The sequence below is a fragment of the Dipteris shenzhenensis genome, chromosome 10 (genome assembly GCF_047967505.1).
Source record: "Dipteris shenzhenensis isolate YYH24624 ecotype China chromosome 10, Dip_SZ_1.0, whole genome shotgun sequence".
Taxonomy (NCBI): Eukaryota; Viridiplantae; Streptophyta; class Polypodiopsida; order Gleicheniales; family Dipteridaceae; genus Dipteris; species Dipteris shenzhenensis.
Genome location: NC_141605.1, coordinates 26,286,915 through 26,307,378, shown reverse-complemented (window position 1 = coordinate 26,307,378; position 20,464 = coordinate 26,286,915). Strand labels below are relative to the sequence as shown.

At 43.8% G+C, this 20,464-nt stretch overlaps 1 protein-coding gene across 3 annotated transcripts in view; it reads right to left on the bottom strand.

The window, feature by feature from the left end:
- The window catches only part of LOC147897615 (uncharacterized), a 110,487-nt gene that overhangs the window by 13,860 nt on the left and 76,163 nt on the right, over positions 1–20,464 (bottom strand). For all 3 annotated transcript variants that reach the window (XM_087380237.1, XM_087380239.1, XM_087380238.1), the window contains exon 13: positions 4,654–4,788. In XM_087380237.1, the coding sequence (XP_087236363.1) occupies positions 4,654–4,788 (135 nt within the window). The remainder of the gene's footprint in view (positions 1–4,653; positions 4,789–20,464) is intronic.

Sequence of the window (20,464 nt, the reverse complement as noted above, 5' to 3'; positions counted from 1 at the left end):
ATGTGAGCAGTCATATGTACAGGTATTTATAGTAATATAACAACTATGTACAGCAGCAAAATTTATGGGGTCAGCCTTGCATTTCTATCTCAGGGTCAAGGCCTTGCCCCTGAGAAGAAGTAGCCACTTGAGAAGTAGACAGCAAAGCAGCAACCTCTTCTTCAGGGAAGAGTGTTCTGCTGGCTGTTACTGCAGCCCATGTAATCCCAATGCCTGTATTTATCTCTAGGGTATTTCTGCTAGAAGATGCACCATTCCAAGTGCGGGGGGGTGGAATTCTTCGAGCATAAATAACTTTTCTTGGACTTTGCCAGCCATCAGTTGGAGGTTGCTGTCCTTTGGTCATGGATTGAATAGCAGGGGGTGAATGTGAAGTGAGATTCCCATTGGGAGCCACTGGAGCTTTGCCTTTATCCTGACTCCCAGAAGGCTGTCTACTGCTTTTATTTTTATTGGCAACTGGAGTAGGAGCATCTTTGGTAGGCATTTGAACCGGCAAAGTGATACGAGGCATTTTTTGCTGATTCATTGGACACTGTGAAGCCATGTGTCCAAACTTTTTGCACTCAAGCATCCCATTGCCGAGATTGAAAGGGGCGCTGCTTCAATACAACCACCTTCTTAGGCTGTTGAAAACCATCTCGATCTGTCGCCACAGATTCCTTCATCTTCTCTTTTTCTTTTTCTTTCCCTTTTCCAACAAGTGATTGCACCTGATTAACTGGTTTAGCATTCTTTGCTCCATTTCGATTTGCTGCCTTGGCTTGCAAATTCTCATTCTTTTCCCTTGTCTGAGGCGACAAGGCATTAGGAGGGGGTTGATGCAGAACCATTGGGCATTCAGAGGCTAGATGCCCAAACTTGTGGCAGGCAAAGCAAGCGCCTGCAAATACACCCCATTTCAAGTCAAAAAACTTTTTTCCCAAATGCACACCCTCAACTTCCACTGCAATAGAAGGAGGGATAGGTATGTCAGTGTCCCATAGGATGCAAAATCTGTTACGATTTCCCATGGGGCATGGAGGACAAATGACCTGTCCCAATGAAGCGGCCAGGCCAGGCAATTCTTCGTGCATATAATCCGGGAAGTTAACAACCTCAACCCATACAGGACAATGATGGCGTATAAGACTTTGGTAATCCTTGTTTGGGGACCAAGGCATGGCATGTACCATCTGCTTCCCATAGAAGAGGGGAGAAAGCTCAAGGCGCCTCTGCTTGCACAAAGCATCTGATAAATGCACCTCATAAAAGCCTCTGGAGGCAAAATAGACACCCTCTACAAAACATCCGCCAAGGATAGACTTGATCCATTGCGCAACATCACTGGCGGCTGGGATTCTTCCTGGAAAGAAAATAATTACCGCGGTTTGAGATAGCTTCCTAAGAGGATTCACAAGGGAGGGCAATTTCAATTTGTATGTGACCTCCGGAACTGGTTTGCCCCATTCTTGTCGTGACTGCTGAAAGTCATCCTTAAGTGTATCAAACACATATTGAGCTTCCATAGTAAGCTCATCATCCTGTGATGCAAGCTGAGAAGGACGACGCTTGGCATCTGCAAATCTTTCTTTTCTAGCATATGTACAAACATCGGAACCTGAAGCCATGATTGAGATATGGCAAAGCAAGGAAGAAATAGAGTGAAAGACAAAGCAGACAGAGAAAATGTACGGAAAGGCACAGGGAGAAGGTGCAGAACAGTACGGCAGAGGCTGTATGGAAAAGCTGTACGGAAGGCCTTGTACGGGATAGGCTATACGGAACAGCAGGAAGAAACTGTACGGAAAGTACTGTACGGACGAAGGGGTGCTGTACGAAAAAACCTCTATGGAGGATCATACACGGGATGAACTGTACGGAGCAGCATGAAAGCTATACGGGGATTCTGTACGGACAAAGGAGTGCTGACGAAAATGTACGAAATTGTAAGGGAAGAAGCAGGGTGGTATGGGGAAGCTGAGTACACTGACGGTGTCGCGTCGTACAGAAGGGCTGACAAGAAAAGTACAGATGTACGGAAAGACAGCGAGCTGTATGGTCCTGCATGCCGAGAGAGTCCGTACGGCGATCGTACGGACGTACAGATGGAGGGGGAGATAACCTGGGAGGGTATCGGGCGCCTGCACTCACCGTCGCTCACAGTCGCCACACACACACACACACCCCTACACACACACACACACCCCCCCCCCCCCTCTCTCGAACAACACACACACACTTTTTTTTTTTTTTTTTGGGGTAAAATCCAGTGCAGTGTATTTATAATGTCATAACTTTACAAGAGGGAAAGTCTCCAAGATGGAGAGTATTCCACAGATCAGAAGCATAAAAAGAAAAGCTCAATGCAAGATGCATGTATATCACCCTCATAGCACGCATCATATAAAGATTGCCGCAATGAGGCTCTAAAAGATTCATATGACTTTTGAAACTGACGGCCCAAATATGCCAAATTATGTTCTTCCCAGATTGTCCAAAGAGCCCAATATCTCACCCATGAGAAAAAGAGTGAGTATTGAGATAAAGACGTCCTAAATCTGCCAAATAACCAAAAAAGTTTCCCAAATATGTGACTCGGGAAACACACACACACACACACACACACATGAGCGTGCGCATACATGCTTTTTTTCTTTTGGGTGAAATCCATGTAGCTTTATATAAGTAGTTCCCAGGAAAGGAACATGCAATTACATCAGAAAATGGCATTATAAGACAAGCAAGCAGGAGAATCATAAAGCGATTCTCGTAGTGACATCCGGAAAAAGTGAAACTTGGAGAGTTGGAATCACCAAAGACTCTACAATTTCTGTCCTTCCATAGAGTCCAGAGTCCCCAATAATGAACCCATGTGAAGAAAAGGTCAAAACCATGTCGACATGGATAGATCCCAAATAGCCAAAAATGCTTGTCAAAGCAAGCAGTAGGAAATTGTGCCTGAGAAGCTGTTCAAGAAAGAGTAAACAGTCACGAGTTTCAGAGTAGTGCCAAAAAAGGTGAGGCAAGGATTCCCTCGGAGCCAGACATTTGCGACAGACAGCAGGATCAATATGCCTTTGTACCAGGAGTTGACCGAAAGGAAAAACACCAAGCATCACTCACTCACAAAAATATCTGTTGACAAAGAGGCAATTTTGCAGCTCCAAAGCTGCCACAATATTTCCGCCACCACGCACACATACACACACACGCACACTTTTTCACTTCCACATTCACCCCTATTGTCTCCTCACCCATTCAACCAGGCCCTTCTTCCCCACTTGCAGAGGTCAGATTGTTTAAATCAGAGCTCATCCCTGATTGGCATAATGACCCCCTCATCCGTAATTGGCAAAATGCAACTGCTGATCCCCCTTGACATCCACCGGCTGGTGAACACTTAAAGTTGTGTCATAGTGAATGTCTTCTTCTTTCTTGTACACTTTTTCCTTCTCTGGTCTTATGCCTCTGTTGCTGTTTTCCAGGCCTTTTGTACCACTTATTGCATGGCATCCATCAATTTCCCAACTTTTCTAAAGCATTCGAGGACTGCTTCTCTTCTGAAGCTTTGCCAATTGGTTTTCTATTTTTGTGCCATTGCTCCACAACTCGCAAGAGCTTGCACATGAATGGATTTCCCAACTCCATTGTACCACACCATCTAATGTTGTCAGATATTTGCCTTCAGCTCAGCTTTCAGATTTGTCATTAACTATTTACGTCAAGAATAGGCCAACAAGCATAGCTCACAATGGAAATTGAAAGGTCAAAGATCTCACTACCCTTTCATCTACCAAAGTCATAATTGCACAGTGGGTGAATCAGTAAACACTTAGATCTGGAAATACACAGCAAATTAGTGTAGAAAATGTTATACTGAAGTCCACAAGCATGGGTTGTTCATGTAGAAGAGTGTAAGTAAAGTAGGCATCTAAGTGCTGCTCCTATCTATAGCATCAAAGGCTGCAAAATTGAAGACTGTGCACCTACAAGTTGCCTCATGGCTTTGTAGGCTTCAGTGGTCATCAGGCCATCAGGCCATCAGAGGACCTTATATATATAGAGGCAATCTGTCCCTAAAGACATCCCACCAGATCTGACCAAGCAATTATCTGTCTGCCTCAGCCTAAGTGTTTGATTTGAACTGGCTGATCCAACCCTAACTTTATTGACCAGTAGTTGCTCTTAGCATACCACCAAGTGTGCCTATAAAAGGTTCCATGCCTTGGCTGATTTGCTTCAATTCAATAGCTATCATCACTCTTACAACTAAACACAAAACACGAGTAGCAATACAATAACTCGTTGACCGGTAGTTGCTCTTAGCATACCACCAAGTGGGCATATAAAAGGCTCCATACCTTGGAGCCCAGACCCACACAATGTGACAAGCTGATTTGCTAAGATTCAATAGCTATCATCACTCTTACAACTAAACAGAGAACAAGAATGACAATACGAAATATTCACACATGTACTGCCTAAGACAGCGGCATCACCAATAGTCTCAAATCAAAATTCTTAGAAGAGACTTTGAAGACTTCCCAAACTAGTCACAAAGGGGGCATGTTATTCCATTGTCCCAATGTATTCAAAGGGTACATGTGACAGAAAGAGAGAGCTTGCACTTAAATCAAAGAAATCTAAAACACAAAGAAAGGATGGAAAAACCTGTGTAGAACCAGTATCATGGTTCTCCAAAAACGTGACTGCCCGTGAAGGCCACCATCCCATTACACCTGGAGGCTTTCCTTGGGGATCAATCAATCTCCAGTACTCTTTATGAAGAGCCGAATGTAGAATTCCCTGCAAAAAAAGAGTTCAGATCCAGAAAATATTGTCCAATATGTAGAAATCCTTACAACCAAACGAAACAATTTTCCAACAAGAAAAGTAAAGCCATAAAACTTAACTTGGTCACTAGCACAATTGACACTAATGATTTTTTAAATATTGTCATAAAACCAAGGGTTAACTACACCTACATTGTTTCTTTAATCCTCCCAAAGTCACTAGCTAAAGGGAAAGTGGTGCCAAAAGCCACAACATGGATATATTGGGCACTGAATCGGTCACACCTGGACCAAAGACGAATTCGCGTGAAGAAAATAGACAACCTATGGCAAAAGGCAAAGTAAAGGAGGCAAACTTCCAAAGGCTAGCACAACAAAACTCGACTGCCAAGGCAACCTTGTAAACACTTCATGAAACACACGAACAAATGGACAATACATCCAACTTCTACTGTTTAACTTGACCAATGGGAGGTACCACAACGAAGGAGTAACCATGTAACCCCTGAAATTGAGCTACCCCACTCTTTATGTCTATTGAGGGCCATCAAAACTACAATTGAGGCATTGTACAATACTGAGCATTCCACCCAATTCACTAGAAACATTTCATCAAATGCAATTCAAGCAATGTGTGTATGTCGGGGCACGCGCATGGGTGTACATGCTCTTTTTGTATTTGGGTGAAATCTATTGTATTATATTACAAACAATAGTCTCTAGATAGGGAGCAACAATCTCTAGATAGGAAACATGCTACAACATCAAAAGATAGCATTATATGACAAGTATGAAGGGTAATCTAGATGACGAGCACGCAGACACTCAAAGAATGATTGTCACAAAGACGTCTGGAAGAAATAATACTTGGCAATAGACAGATCACCAAATACTCTCTCGTTTCTACCTTTCCATAGAGTCCAGAGAGCCCAATAGCAAACCCAAGCAAAAAGAAGATCATACCCCTATCTAACAAGGTGAATCCCAAATAGCCAGACATGCTTGCCAAAGCAAGCACTAGGAAACTGTGCCCGTAGAAGTAGCTATCGAAGTCACGAGTCTCAAGGTGATGTAGTGAGGGTTTTGATTGGACTTAGATGGCTTGATGAGGGAGACAAGCCTTCGTCCTTTTTCTTTTCAGTAGTATGTTAAAAGAGGTGGGCTATGGACTCCCTTGGAGCCATATTTGTCACAAATAGCAAGAGCAATATGTCAACGTGCCAAAATTTGCCCAAATGGAATAACTCCAAGCATAACCCGTCATAAGAAAAGTTGTTGGCGAAGAGGGAGTTTGCAAGTCCAAAGTTGTTGAAATCTTTTCCGCCACCACTTTGCATTTCGAGTCATAGACCAAATATGATTTGCATGATCTGAAATCCAAGGGGGAGGCAGCAAGACCTTATACAACTTGGAAACAATGATATCAACCAATTGTAACAGATAACAGCTCAAAACCTATAATTGAAGGGCCCAGTCTTTGAGGCGATACGTGAGCTCAAGATTGGGGACTTGCAGAAAGCCTTGGAGCATCTGAGAGAGTGTATGCCAAAGAGATCGATAGTGCAGTCCCAATCCAAAATTTCTAATTGCCGTAGGAAAAGGCAGCATAGTACCAACATCATCAAGCACATCTCCCACAATGTGAACCCCTTTGGACCAAATAAAATATGAGCGTCTGAGCAAATACCTAGACCAATGTAAACTCTCAATACGCAACGAGTTTCCATAGTCCCGACCATGCCATTTGAGATGCGAGAGAATTTCTTTCCAGTCCGAAAACATTCAGCTCACAAAAGGGCAACCCTTAACTCTGCCATCAATATATCCAAGAGGAAAATCCCATTGAGTCAACCACCAATGGTCAAAGGCATCATCGATCAAATGTGAAAGCAAGTGACACATCATAACAGTCTAGAGCTGATCACCTTGCATAATCTTGTGCATCATTTTTTCTTTATGAGCAAGATGTGTATGTGAATATTAAGGATAGTTAATCCCCCATGCATCTTTGGTGAATAGAGGCGCTCTATAGAAAGTAGCCTAAGGCCCTTATGGCCATGCTTCGACCGCCAGAAGGTCTCCATAATATTGGACATAAAGCATGCAATATTCTGCTTGCCAAACATCATCAAAGGCAAAAAGAATTGTATATATACCACCAAAATCTGTGAAATCAAACATGCAGGGGCCAAGTGGGTAACTTTTAGTATTCTTTCAGCTTGGCGAGCACCCAATCCCTCTGCTGGTGGCGAGAGACCATCCACCCCAGAGGATAACCAAGATGACAGACAATTTACAAAGGTGGGAAAATTTTCCTAGGCCATAAAAGTCTTTGTATGCAAAGGTAAAAGCTTTGATTTTTGAAAATTCACCGGCATGCCAGTAGCCATACCATACAATGATAAAGCACACATGAGGTGCGAAAGATCCTTCTCAGTATTCTTGAGAATAAACAAGGAGTCATGAGCATATGCTTGCACAATCATTGACTTTCTTCAACGTATCTCTAATCCATGCAAGCTACATGTAGCCATGATGTCATCATGTATTAAAGCATCGGATGAGTGTGGCTATTGCATATAAAAACGCACTCAATGGGCATCCTTGATGTACCAAATGATGAAGAGCCTATTCATTAGAAAGATCCTAGAGATAATACAAGCAACTTTATGTCACAGTATAGCCAATAAATGATGTGTGCTGCATTTTTTCCCAATCCCCAATAATTGCATAGTCTACAAGATGAAATCCCATTGTACAAGGTCAAATGTCTTGGAAATGTCCATTTGTAGGAAGAGTACGTCTTGCTGAGTGTACTTTGCATGTACTATCCCAACATAAGCATTGGCAATATTATCCATAATATGTCTATGGGGAATGAAAATACTAGCTTATAAATGACTGGCATAAATAATGGACCACCAATCAGCAAATGATTCACACAAGTTTTTCTTAGGGAACAGTTTGATCAACCCTTTAGTTTAATCAACCCTTTTTTCCAAGCAGCTAGCATTTGCTGCATTTGCCAAGCATGATTGATCACATGTAATAACACAGGGGAAAGGGCATCCTAGTATGCAAAAAAGAACTCTATAGTGAGACCATCCCAAACGGGAGACTTCCATTTGCCACATGACTTTATTGCATCTGACTATTCCTTCCTTCGAAAGGTGTCTTAAGCTGCATAGCTTGTGCAGGGGATACAATAGGACAAACATACTCACGAAGCTCTGTATGTATGAATATGTATATCTACACACACACACACTTTTTTTTTTGTAATAAGAAAATTTGCATTAAGAAAGCATTTGCATTCATAGCCGTCCCAAAGTGGGACAACTATTTCTCGTAACTCAAAACAGTAATTAAAAACTTCCAACCAGGCCAAAGGAAGATCTCCAAGGTCTACACACGCGCATGCGAGTGCGCACACACACACACCACCTACCTACCTCAAAGCTAAAGAAAAAGCTTGAATACTGGAAACTAGCTACTTGGCCATTGCATGTCAGGCTACGGATTGCTCAATCCATTTTGATGGCCTACATACAATTTTATTTGCCTTTGATCATGTTCAGCAAAGGGGATCTTACATCTTTCATGTCTATGGTTATGGAGACCTTCTGGCGCTCCAAACATAGCAAAAAAAGTTTGAGGTTGCTTTCAGTGCAGCATCTCTGTTCACCAAAGATGCATGGGGGTCTTAATATTCTGGACCTTCATGTGCATATTCTCGCTCACAAGGGCAAAATGATGTTGCAATTTATGCAGGGTTCTCAGCCTTGGGCTGCCATGATGCATCATTTGCTCTCACACCTTACCACCCCTACCTTTGGATATTGGCAGCCCACTCCCTCGGATTTTATTTTGGGATCTATTGATGGTAAAATCAAAGGCTGTCCACTGGTATCACATATGTTGATCGACTAGGAACATATCCTTTCCCGTTTAAAATGGCATGGCAGCGATTCTTTATAGGGAAATCCTCTATGAGCTGAGAGCATACATTGGTCGAGGGCCTATCCCCTCCGCTGGCTTTGCAGGAGCCTCAACGCTCATATTTTGTAAGTCTCAAAGGAATTCAATCGGTTGCAGATGTTGTTCATGATGATGGAACCCTGCTTTCTTTCCTTTGCATGCACTATCGTCCTATATGGCACAATATTACATCTATGCTTCAGTCTTTTCTGCCAGTACCCCTTAGTAGAGATTGAGGACCGGCTTCAGGACTGAATTCTTCATTTGCGAGGGTGGACATGCCGTCCTTTGCAGCTGTCTCACATTACAATATCTTCTTTGTACAAAGTTCTTATGCCCTTGCCTTGGGTTTTGTAGAGGGAAAATAACCTTTGGCAAATGAATCATCCTTCAAAGTGGTGGCGAAAGAGACTAAGAGGGATTTGGAATTCTAAGATTCCTCTTTGACAACATGTTTTCTTATGGAGGGTCTTGCTAGGGGTTCTTCCATCTGGGCAGCTTTTAGCACGCAGACATATAGCTTTGACTGTTTGCCGCAGATGGTTGGCTCCGCGGGAACCAGTGCCTCACTGTACAATATAATGCAAAAAAAATCACCAAATAAAAAAAAGTGGGTGTGAGACTCACAAAAAAAAAGTGTCTCACACACACGTGCACACGTGCGCACACATAATATCTATGTATGTATGTACGTATGTATATACATGTGTGTGGGCAAGCGCGTGTGTCTATATACATATATGTGGTCCGTACCCGAGACAAGGATCACACACAATATAGAGACAGACCAGGGTAGGCTCGATGGAGATTCACGCGCCACCCACGATGCAGAGATGGACCATAGCACACACAATCAGGTTCTACACATCACAGTTCTACTCCCAGGGGATCGCCCAAGTAGAGGCGTTAGTCTCTAATATGTATATGGCCCACCGGATACAGAGATAACGGAGACCGTGCCCCCTGCCACATCGGTAGACGACCTGCCAGACGCAGATACGAGATATTTTCGCAGCTCATAGGAGAGCCACCATGGCACTTGGATATGTGTCTTCATTCTGAGATTGAATAATAGATTTGAGCTTTGAGTTTTTTGGCTTGCTTAGTATACTACTCAGTGAAGGGCCTTAGGGCTCTGGGTTGTCTTGATGCATCACTTGCTTTTGCACATAACCATTGACGCCTTTGGCCACTAGCCTACTCATTGGGATTTTCTTCTTCGACATCTTGATGACAGAGGTTAAGGGATGCCCTTTTGTGACATACATGCTTTAGGACTAGAAAGAAATGCTTTCTCATCTCAAATGGAATGGTTGGGACTCTCTTGATGGAAACTCGTTGCGTGTTGAGAGTTTGCATTGGTCCAAGTTGGTTGCACATCCGTTAACTTTGTAGAAGCCCAGACGCTCCTATTTTATTTGTCTAAAGGGATCCACACTGTGAGAAATGTGCTCGATGATGATGGTACAATATTGTCTTTTCCAACAAGAGTCGGACAATTTAGATTAGCACTGCACTACAAATCTCTGTGGCATATATTTTCTCACATGCTCCAAGGCTTTTTGTAAATGCCTAATCTTAAGCTCACGTATCGCCTCAAATACTGGGTCCTTTACTCACACATTCCGGGTTATTGTCAGCTGATGTCATGGTTGCTAAGTTGTATAAGGTTTTATGGCCTCTCCCTTGGATTTTAGATCATGCGAATCACATTTGGTCTATGACTCATAAAGGAAGGTGGTGGTGGAAAAGATTGCAGCAACTTTGGAGTTGCAAACTCCCTCTTTGCTGATAAATTTTCTTAGGGTTATGGTTGGATGGACCAATCTTGGCACGCCAACACATTGCTCCCGCTACTTGTCATAGATGTCTCGCCCTGAGGGAGTCCATAGCACACCTCTTTTGGCATTGCCATGAGACTCATGATTCTTATATTTTCTACAGCAACTTCTACATGCACGTTTTGCCATTGCTTGCTTTGGCAAGCATTTTTTTCTATTTGGGACCATCTTGTTAGGCAGGGATGTGATCTTTTTTTCACTTGGGTTCGCTTTTCAACACTTTGGACTCTATGGAAAGATAGAAACCATAGAGTATTTGGTGATCCACCTCTAGCCAAGTATCATTTCTTCCAGACATCTTTGTGGCAGTCGTTCTTTGATTGTCTATGTGCTCGTCATCTAAAATATCCTATATATCTACCATACAATGCTATCCACTAGAAAGGACCACTCTTCAACCACATAATTTGTTTGTATTTGAAGCATTAGAAACTGAGATTGAATTCTAGGCTCTAGCTTCCTTCTTTTTTCCAATCTTTTGTCGCATTCAATGATATGACGAGTTGCCTTTTACCGCATCTTCCCTTCTTTTGGCTTTGCCTACATCATCCTTTGCCTTGTTAGATGGTTGTCTTGAAGCAGCCTTAGATTGTATACCACCTACAACAAGTGCTTTATCAATACTATGGAAAGAGGACGATTTACTCTTCCTTGTCTATTCCTCCTACAAAGACCCACAAGCTCCACAAGCTGAAGAGACTGAGCACTACCCCTCACATACCTCACATACAAACTCAATGTGGTAAAGCTGAGTCGGTTGAGAAAGTCTTGTGACTTTGGGAGATGATGGCCCTGATCCTCCTATGGTGAGTTGGGCATGGGCGGGTTAGGGCAATCAAGCTTTGCATAGCTCGATGGCTCTATCAAGTCTCGTTCCTCTTGGTCGAGGGTGGATCTGCCCTTGGAACTCTAGTTTAGAAAAAATCAGTGAGAGCTCTCTACACTGGTTCTCAGGTACGTACTTTTGGGTTGGGCCGCAATAGGGACTCTCTATGTCTGCGGAGTCTCTGTCACTATCCGTGCAACCCTTATCTCCACCCGAACAATCTCGTGTGGCATTGATGGCTTACTCCTAATCGTGCCTGAGATCATCATTACTAGGGGCCTCTCCATTGGCTTCCACCCTTGGATCCCCCCTCCCTCTCTCCCTGTGGTATAAATAGGGCCCCCAAATGGGACATTCAAAAAATAGTGCACGTAAGACTAACATATCAAATAGCCACACATCAATCTAGTTCTGGCTGGCTGCCGCATAGGAACTTGGTGAAGGAGAGGGAGTAAGTGAGAGCAAGAGGGAGTGAGAGAGTAGGAAGCTTGGAAGCTGAAGACGTAGTTGCAATAGAATAGAGTGAGAAGAATTCAACACAAAGTGAGAAGGATAAGGTTTTGTCCTAGTGACAAAACCTTAGTAGTCACTAACCATAGTTAGTGAACTAACTGCAGTTAGGGGGAAAAACCTCTAAAAGAGGAAAAAGTGCCCCTAACTAGCTTATTATATTACATTGGTCACTGCTGAATTATATCTATAATTCTAACACCCCCCTGCAGTGCCAATGTCATGTACAAGGCTGATCAATCACCAAACGGATATAAGTTCAGGGCACTGCGAAATGCCTCAAACTTCTCACATGGTAGCGCTTTGGTGAAAATATCTGCAACGTTGTCATGTGTGGACACAAAGATCATACTGATCTCTCCTGCATGCAACTTCTCTCTGACGTAGTGATAGTGAACCTCAATGTGCTTCGTGCGAGCATGAAACACTGGATTCTTTGCCACTGCAATGGCACTCTGACTATCAGTGAGAATTGGAGAAGGACCCTCCAAAGACAGATGAAGATCAGCAAATAAACGTCTCAGCCAGACACATTCAACTGTTGCTGTGAAAGCTGCCTTGTACTCAGCTTCACATGATGAGGTAGCCACTGTAGATTGTTTCTTGCTCAGCCATGAAATGCAAGAAAAAGAAACAATTGCCACTAGTGGACTGCCTAGTGTCATAATCACCAGCCCAATCTGAATCACTGTAGGCATGCATCTGCAAGTCACCCCCCCTGGGAAATAGTAAGCCAAAAGACTTGGTGCCCTGCAAATAACGGAAGATGCGCTTAACTGCCTGCCAATGCATAGTTTTGGGGCTGTGCATGTACCTGCTCACCTGAGATACTGCAAACTGAATATCAGGCCTAGTATTGCAGAGATATATGAGGCATCCAACAGCTTGACTGTAAAGTGTGGCATCAACTGATTCTCCTGCATCATGCATTGTGAGTTTCAGCCCCGGTTCCATAGGAGTAGATATGGGCTTACACTCTTGCATGTTAAATCTGTCCAAGAGTTTCTGAACATACTTGGACTGAGACATAACAGTGCCACGTCTCTCATGAGAGAACTGGATCCCCAAATAAAAGTGAAGCAGACCCAAATCTGACATGTCAAAGTTGGTCTGCAAATCAGCTTTGAAATCTGCAATTTTTTCTTCATTGGACCCTGTGAGCAGTAAGTCATCAACATAAAGAAGGATGACTAAGATTTCCCCCCCATCCATCTTGATGTAGAGGGTGCTGTCAGTAGGACTATTGTGCAGCCCCTTGCTGGTCAAAAAGGCATGTATTTTGGCATACCATGCACGAGGGGCCTGTTTCAGCCCATATAAAGCTTTATTAAGCTTGCATACTTGAAGTGCATTTGCTGTAATTTCAAAGCCCGGAGGTGGTTTGACATACACCTCTTCCAACAAGTCCCCATTCAAGAAGGCTGTTTTTATGTCCAACTGATGAACATTCCACTCAAAATGGGCAGCCATTGCAATTACTGATCGGATGGTGGTCATCCGGGATGTAGGAGCAAAAGTCTCCTCATAATCTATGCCCTTTTTCTGAGCATAGCCCTTAGCAACCAGCCTGGCTTTATATCTGTCAATGGAGCCATCGGGCTTCCGTTTGACTTTAAATACCCATCGTGTGCCAATAGCATGTTTACCTTGTGGCAAGTCCACAACATCCCAAGTCTGATTTTTAGCAATGGACTGCAATTCATCGTGCATGGCATTCATCCAATGCACATTACCTTTTGCTTCTTCAAATGTGGCAGGCTCCTCTTCATCAAGGAGAGTACCTGCATATGCTGATTCCACTGAATTAGCACCTTCCATGTGCCTTGCTGCACTGCGAGTCCTGCCAGGTAACGGAGCATCAAGTTTACTCTCCCGGAGAGTCTGTAACAGCCAGTTTGGGACTGTTTTTGCTGCATGTATGTCTGCAATTTCTTGCTGCACCACTTGTTCCACTGCCTGTGGAGGAGGCATGACATCCTGTGGCGGAACTGAAGCATTTGAAGGTTGCTGTAAATGCTGATTTGGATCAGAAAAATCAGCAGGGGAACCCAAAGCAATGGGTAGCAACCCTTGAAAGACATCTTCTGAAGATGAAGGCATTTGAAAATCAGCCTGAGTGTGAGCTGAATTTTCAGAAAATATCACATCTCTACTTACAATGATTTTGCGTGTAGCAGGATTGTAGAGACGATACCCCTTGCTTTCTGCACTGTATCCAACAAATATGCATTTAATGGCTTTATCTGACAATTTGTGCCTAAATTCAACTGGCACATGTGCATAGGCAAGGCATCCAAAGACTCGGAAGCGATCCACTGAAGGCTTCCTGTCATTCCAGACCTCAAAAGGAGTTTTTGTTTTTAAAGCCTTAGTGGGAGTCCTGTTCAAAATGTAATTGGCACACATCAAACCCTCTAACCAGAATTTATGAGGCATGTGTTTGCTTTTCAGCATACATCTGTCCATCTCCATGAGGGTTCTATTTTTCCTCTCAGCTTTGCCATTTTGCTGAGGGGTCAGCCTGACTGTGAGCTGATGCACAATACCCTTTTGTTTGAGGAAAGCATCAAATTCTGCAGATAGGTATTCCCCACCTCTATCCGTGCGTAATGTCTGTATCTTGAGCCCGGTTTCATTTTCAACCATGGCTGAAAAGTGTTTAAACACTGTGAACACTTCAGATTTCTTTTTCAGCCCATAAACCCAAGTAAAATTGGAGTAGTCATCAATAAATGTGACAAAGTAGAGATGACCACCCAATGACGGAGTCCTCATGGGACCACAGACATCATTGTGTATAAGCTGCAATTTGCGAACAGCTTTAACTGAACCATCCTTCTTGAAGGGAAATCTATGCATTTTACCTAAAATGCACCCTTCACAGGCATGTGGAGGAGGTATCTCAAGAGGTGGCAATGCATCAACCATTGAAAATTTATGAAGTGTCATTAAGCTGTTGTAATGCATGTGGCCATATCTGGCATGCCATAATTCTGCATTTTGCATGGCAACTGTAGGGGTAGAAATTGCCAAAGCATGAGCTGCTCTTTTCTCAAAAATATCAAGCTGAAAAAGCCCACACAGCAGAGTACCAGATAACATTAAGGCATAGTTAGCTTCCCTGTCTCGGACAGCACATTTGTCATCCTCAAAGATGACCTGAAATCCCCCTCTGTTAAGAGTGGACACTGAAAGGAGATTTTTGGTTATGCCAGGCACATATAAGACATCAGAAAGTCTGAAAATTGAGCCATCAATTGCAGTGAGCTCAACTTCTCCGTGCCACGTACTGAATATGAGGAGTTGTTGGCACAAGTGACTTTCTTACCAACAGGAGGTGGATGCAAGGAAGTAAAAAGACACTTCCTCGAAGTGATGTGCTTGGATGCACCGCTGTCAAAATACCATGTGTTCAGTGTTTCATTAACACTGAAAGCAGATGCATCTGTAGAAGAGTCAAAGCTGCAAGTCAAAAATGCATATGTATCATCACTGCAAGAGGCTGTACTATCCCGAGCATCTGGAACAGCCAACCTAGAATCAGAAATGCAAGATAAAAAGGCATAATCTTGACCAACAAAGTTGGCTGCAGCATCCCCACTGTCAGATGCACAAGGGGCTGAATCTGAAACAGCCATTCCTGAGCTGTTTTTCTTTTCTTTTGCAATCCTTTTCCTGCATTCTGCTATGTGATGACCTGGCTTTTTGCAGTAGTGACAAAAACCCTTCTTTTTGGGCTTACTTGCATCACTTTTAGCCTTTTGTGAAGGCTGTCCTGACCCACTGGAAGGCTGATTTGCTGTTGTCTTTGCCTGTCCCTTTGTTTTTTATTTAAATTTTGAGAGCATGGCTTGTTCACCTGCACGTGAAGCCAAATTTTTCCTGGTCTGCTCTTCCTGAAGCAGAAGTCCTATCAACTCATGAAAAGAGAGAGGATTTGCACCCCCCCTCAATGATAAATTCAGCGAAGTGTGAAAGCTGAGATAAGACTCAGGAAGAGAATTCAGAGTGGTTGTAATCATCTCTGAATCAGGAATAATTTCATCTATGTTTAACAACTGCTCTCTGAGATCCTGTAGCTTTGTGAGGTGGACTGACATGGAGTCACCCTCCTCCATATGTGTATTGCTCAACTCTCTTTTTAAGAAAGATACTCTGGCATCATTCCGTGCTGCATACATGCTTTCCAAAATATCCCACGCTGCCCTGGAGGTCTTACACGACCGGATATGCGGAATGATTGATCTTTTCACTGAAAGAGAGATGCATGACAAGGCTAAGGCATCTCGTGAATCCCATCTCTTCTGTTCTGGAGTATTGACTGTAGCTGCACCAACAACTTGTCCTGCAGCTGCACCCTGTGCACGACCTCTTCCACCTCCTTGCTGAGGAGGGGTAGCAGGTGCAATATCTGCTGGTCGGATTTCATCCCCATTGACATAATCCCATAAATTGCGAGAAATCAGAATATTACGTACCATGAAACTCCAGAGGGAGTAGTTGGTACCATCCAACTTGTCTTCCTGTGAAAGACCACCGAACTGGAACTCATTCTGATTTTGATGGGCCATATCTGAGAAAGAGATTGAAGCAGATACTAAACTGAATTCCCTTACTGGGAATAAAATGCACAACTCCCAAAAACACAGCCAAGCACGGGCTGTATATGCAACTTAGATTTCTGTACTTGAGCTGTCAGAAATCTGTCCAAGCATCAAACACTCTCCAAAATCTGCCAAAAGTGTTCCAAACACTCCAAGAAAGGCAGTATGTACTGAATACTCCAAAAAATGCTCTCCCAACACAAAAGCCCCAATTTGTGGCTAGAAATTGCAGCCAGAAAGGGGTAAAAATGCTAAAAGCCCCAAATCTGCAATTTTAAAACAAAAGCCCCAAATTTCAGACTATATCTCCAATTTTGCTCCAGATGTAGCTCCAAAATTGCACAATGATTGCAATGGCTGCAATATGCAAAATGCCCCAAATGTACTCCAAAACAACTGCACCAAACTGTAGTTTTCTGCAAGAGAAGCCCGTCAAAGAACACCCGAGGCTAACAGCAACCGGTGTAGATCTGCACGTACAGACTGTACGAACTGTACGGTAATTGTGGAACTGACCGTACAGTACGGGAAGCAAGAGCGGTACAGGACTGGTGACGATGTACAGCTCTGAAGTGCGGAGCTGTACGGTAACCTTGTACGGCTTCCTGCGCAGGTACGTCGAGCAGATACGGGAGCTGTACGACAAACAGGTACGGATGTTGTACGGCGCGCAGGTACGGAAGCAGAGCGCTGTACGGTGGCAGATGGCGAAACGTACGGAGCTGGTACGGTGATGTACGGCGGCAGATGGCGACACTTGTACGGCGATGTACGGTGGCAGATGGCGACACTTTGCGTCAGGATTCCGTACAGTCGTACGGACTGTACGGACAGATTGGAGCAGACTAAAACTCGAGGCTGAGCGTTGGAACTGAAGGGAGCAAGGAGCTCAAAGCTCTTGGACCTGCTCTGATACCAAATGAAGGAGAGGGAGTGAGTGAGAGCAAGAGGGAGTGAGAGAGTAGGAAGCTTGGAAGCTGAAGACGTAGTTGCAATAGAATAGAGTGAGAAGAATTCAACACAAAGTGAGAAGGATAAGGTTTTGTCCTAGTGACAAACCTTAGTAGTCACTAACCATAGTTAGTGAACTAACTGCAGTTAGGGGGAAAAACCTCTAAAAGAGGAAAAAGTGCCCCTAACTAGCTTATTATATTACATTGGTCACTGCTGAATTATATCTATAATTCTAACACTTGGGTCCAACAAAAGTGATCCCAAGATATACATATGATGTAACATGCTCCACGGGCTCCCCACTGTATGATGTGAACTGCAGTGGAGATCTTTGTATATTGTGGGGAAGTATTAAGGACCATGACCTTGTTCTTCCTAGGTCGTGGTCCTCACAAAAGGTCCATAGTGCATCCAAGTGCTTCTGCAACCCTCCGGCAAGTTAGAGATAAGGACAATGTCATCTGCATACAAAGGATCGGTATCAAGCCTCTGCCAATTGTGCTCTTGGTCCTCTCTGCCTGTCTATGTAGTCAGACACCTTGTCAATTTATAGCCCGAGTAGAGTAGGAGACAGGGGGAGCCCTGCTTCACCCCGATAGTGTTATGTATAACCTTTGAATTGCCTCCTGGGGCCTATAATTTACCAAAGACAAGACTCATAAAGTGTGAGGATTCCCCAAAGCATCCCTACTGGTACTCCTTTATCTTGTAGTCTCCTAATCAATCTCGCCGGTGGGATGGTATAGAGAGAGAAATAAAAAAGGAAAGAAAGTCTATCAATGTCCGCGGGAGACCAACAGGTCTATGGGACAAGGAAAAGCCATTTGGTACATCTCCTTAGGCAAGGCACATGGCATCTCCCAAGGGGGAGAGAGAGAGAGAGAGAAAGAGAGAGAGAGAGAGAGTAAGAGAGAGAGAGAGAAAGAAAGTTTATTAAAGTCTTCGAAAGACCGATGGGTCTATGAGACTGTGAGAAACCTGGTACAAACAAGCTGTGGGGGTGGAGCTACTTAACGAGCATCCACACCAATGTAGAATGCAGAATGCAAAAATGCAAAATGATAGTACTAAGTACAACATAGTCATGCCAGTGGTCGACTATAAATCATCATGATCATCATCATCGCCATCAAGACATCAGTGAGGCAATGGAGGCATGAAATTGGTGATAGAGTGCTGTCGGTTGCTCATGGGTGCGGCTCTGTAACGTCTCCTAGTCATAGCTCTGCGTCTAACAAGGGCCACAGTAACCCCTATCGGTCGGGTTTCAACTCTGAACAGAGAGAGGATGTCTCCAAGTGTAATCCGCAATTCAACCCTCTGTCTGAGATATCGGGTCACTAGCTCTAGATCATGATCATGTCAAAGCCTCGTCTTGTGGGTGTCCATGTGATTTGGTAGGAAGAACTCCGTGATAGAGCTCTAAGAAGGGTTTGCTAAGAAAGAAGTCTGCTCCTGTCTCCGCGATCGAAGTATCCGGTCTGGATAGGGGAGGAATCGAGACAAAACCCCAAAACTATCTCTAAAGAGGCAGTAGAAATGCCCTCGGATCTCATAGTAAACAAGGCACCTGAAGATGAAGTGCTCCTCCGTCTCCGGAATGTGTGTAGCTACTGCAAGAGATCCTCACGGATTACCCAGTTTACCTCGTGTGATAGGAGGGGAGAAAACAGAGCATCCATAATGTACTGGAAGGGAGGGAGTCTATCCATGTGGAGGCCTAGTTGCTCAAACCATCTCTCAGTGGTGCATACTGACATCTCTGGTCCCCCCTGCTGAAAGTGCCATAGAGGAGGACAAAGCTAGCCAAGGTAGTCTGTTGCGCCCAGAAGATACGTGATGACCTGAAATGCAGCATCTACCTGTAATGGGGATGACCCAAACTCAGCCTGAATGATCTGGTGAGGAACAGATGGCTTACCACGAATCATCTGCGATAGCATGAGAACTTGTAGCCGCTCCACATGAGCCCACTCTGTATCCAACAAGTTTGGCCCCCAACAAGGGCTCCCATACATCCCTGCTGGGCGGACCAAGAAGTCAAAAAGCAGCCCCTTGGTCCGTGGATCTTGAAAGTGCGAGCGGAAGCACTGTCTCTCTAGTCTAGCCAATGAAGCCAATGTGAGAGAGAGAGAGAGAGAGAGAGAGAGAGAGGGGGGGGGGGGGGGCGGGGGGGGGGTAGATGTATACATTACAATACAAAAATGCCTTGAAAATTCACGAAACATTTTTATTTGAAATGCTGGCAAGTTGCAACATGTTTCAAAGCGTTTGTCCTAGATATCTCTAGTGATGCTGACATATCCCGACTCATCACGTAAAAAGGAAACAAAAATGAAAGTTGCAACCTCATGATAGTCACATACAACCTTCAACTCTATCATTCAAAGCAAAGCTAGCTGGCCGGACACAAATGTAAAAAAGCTACACAGAATTCAGTCCATAACCATCTATGATACTTCCTCTCTCACATGCCTAATTCCTTCATTTAAGGGGAATATATATCTAAGAGCCAACAGCTATCTCCCACATTGAAGGACGTTACAGCTTTAAAAAGCTTTCTAGGCAGGAATTGAAACTATTCACTCCACATCACATACCCTATTCAAGTCTAATCATACTCTTAACAAAATAGTAAGAATATAGCATTGCTCAAGGCTCACCTTAGTTCAGAAGCCAGCTTCAATGTTCTAATATGTCTACCAGCAGCACATGTGACATGACTTCGCATTACTCTCCCCTCATAGCTCTATCTAGCATACCTGGGTTATATTCTTTCTAAAATAATTTGCTGTGAAATTTCCAGAAGTTTCTGTAAGCATCATGGTTGAGATCAGAGCTTCTGCTCCCTTAAGGTTGCCTCGAGCCAGAGCCTAAGCTTTGTGCACCCAAGGTGTTTCTTTTTCTTAATAGAAAGAACCCCTCTCGCATGAGACCAACCCGCCCCCCTCCCGCCGCCACAACGCCCCTCCCTCT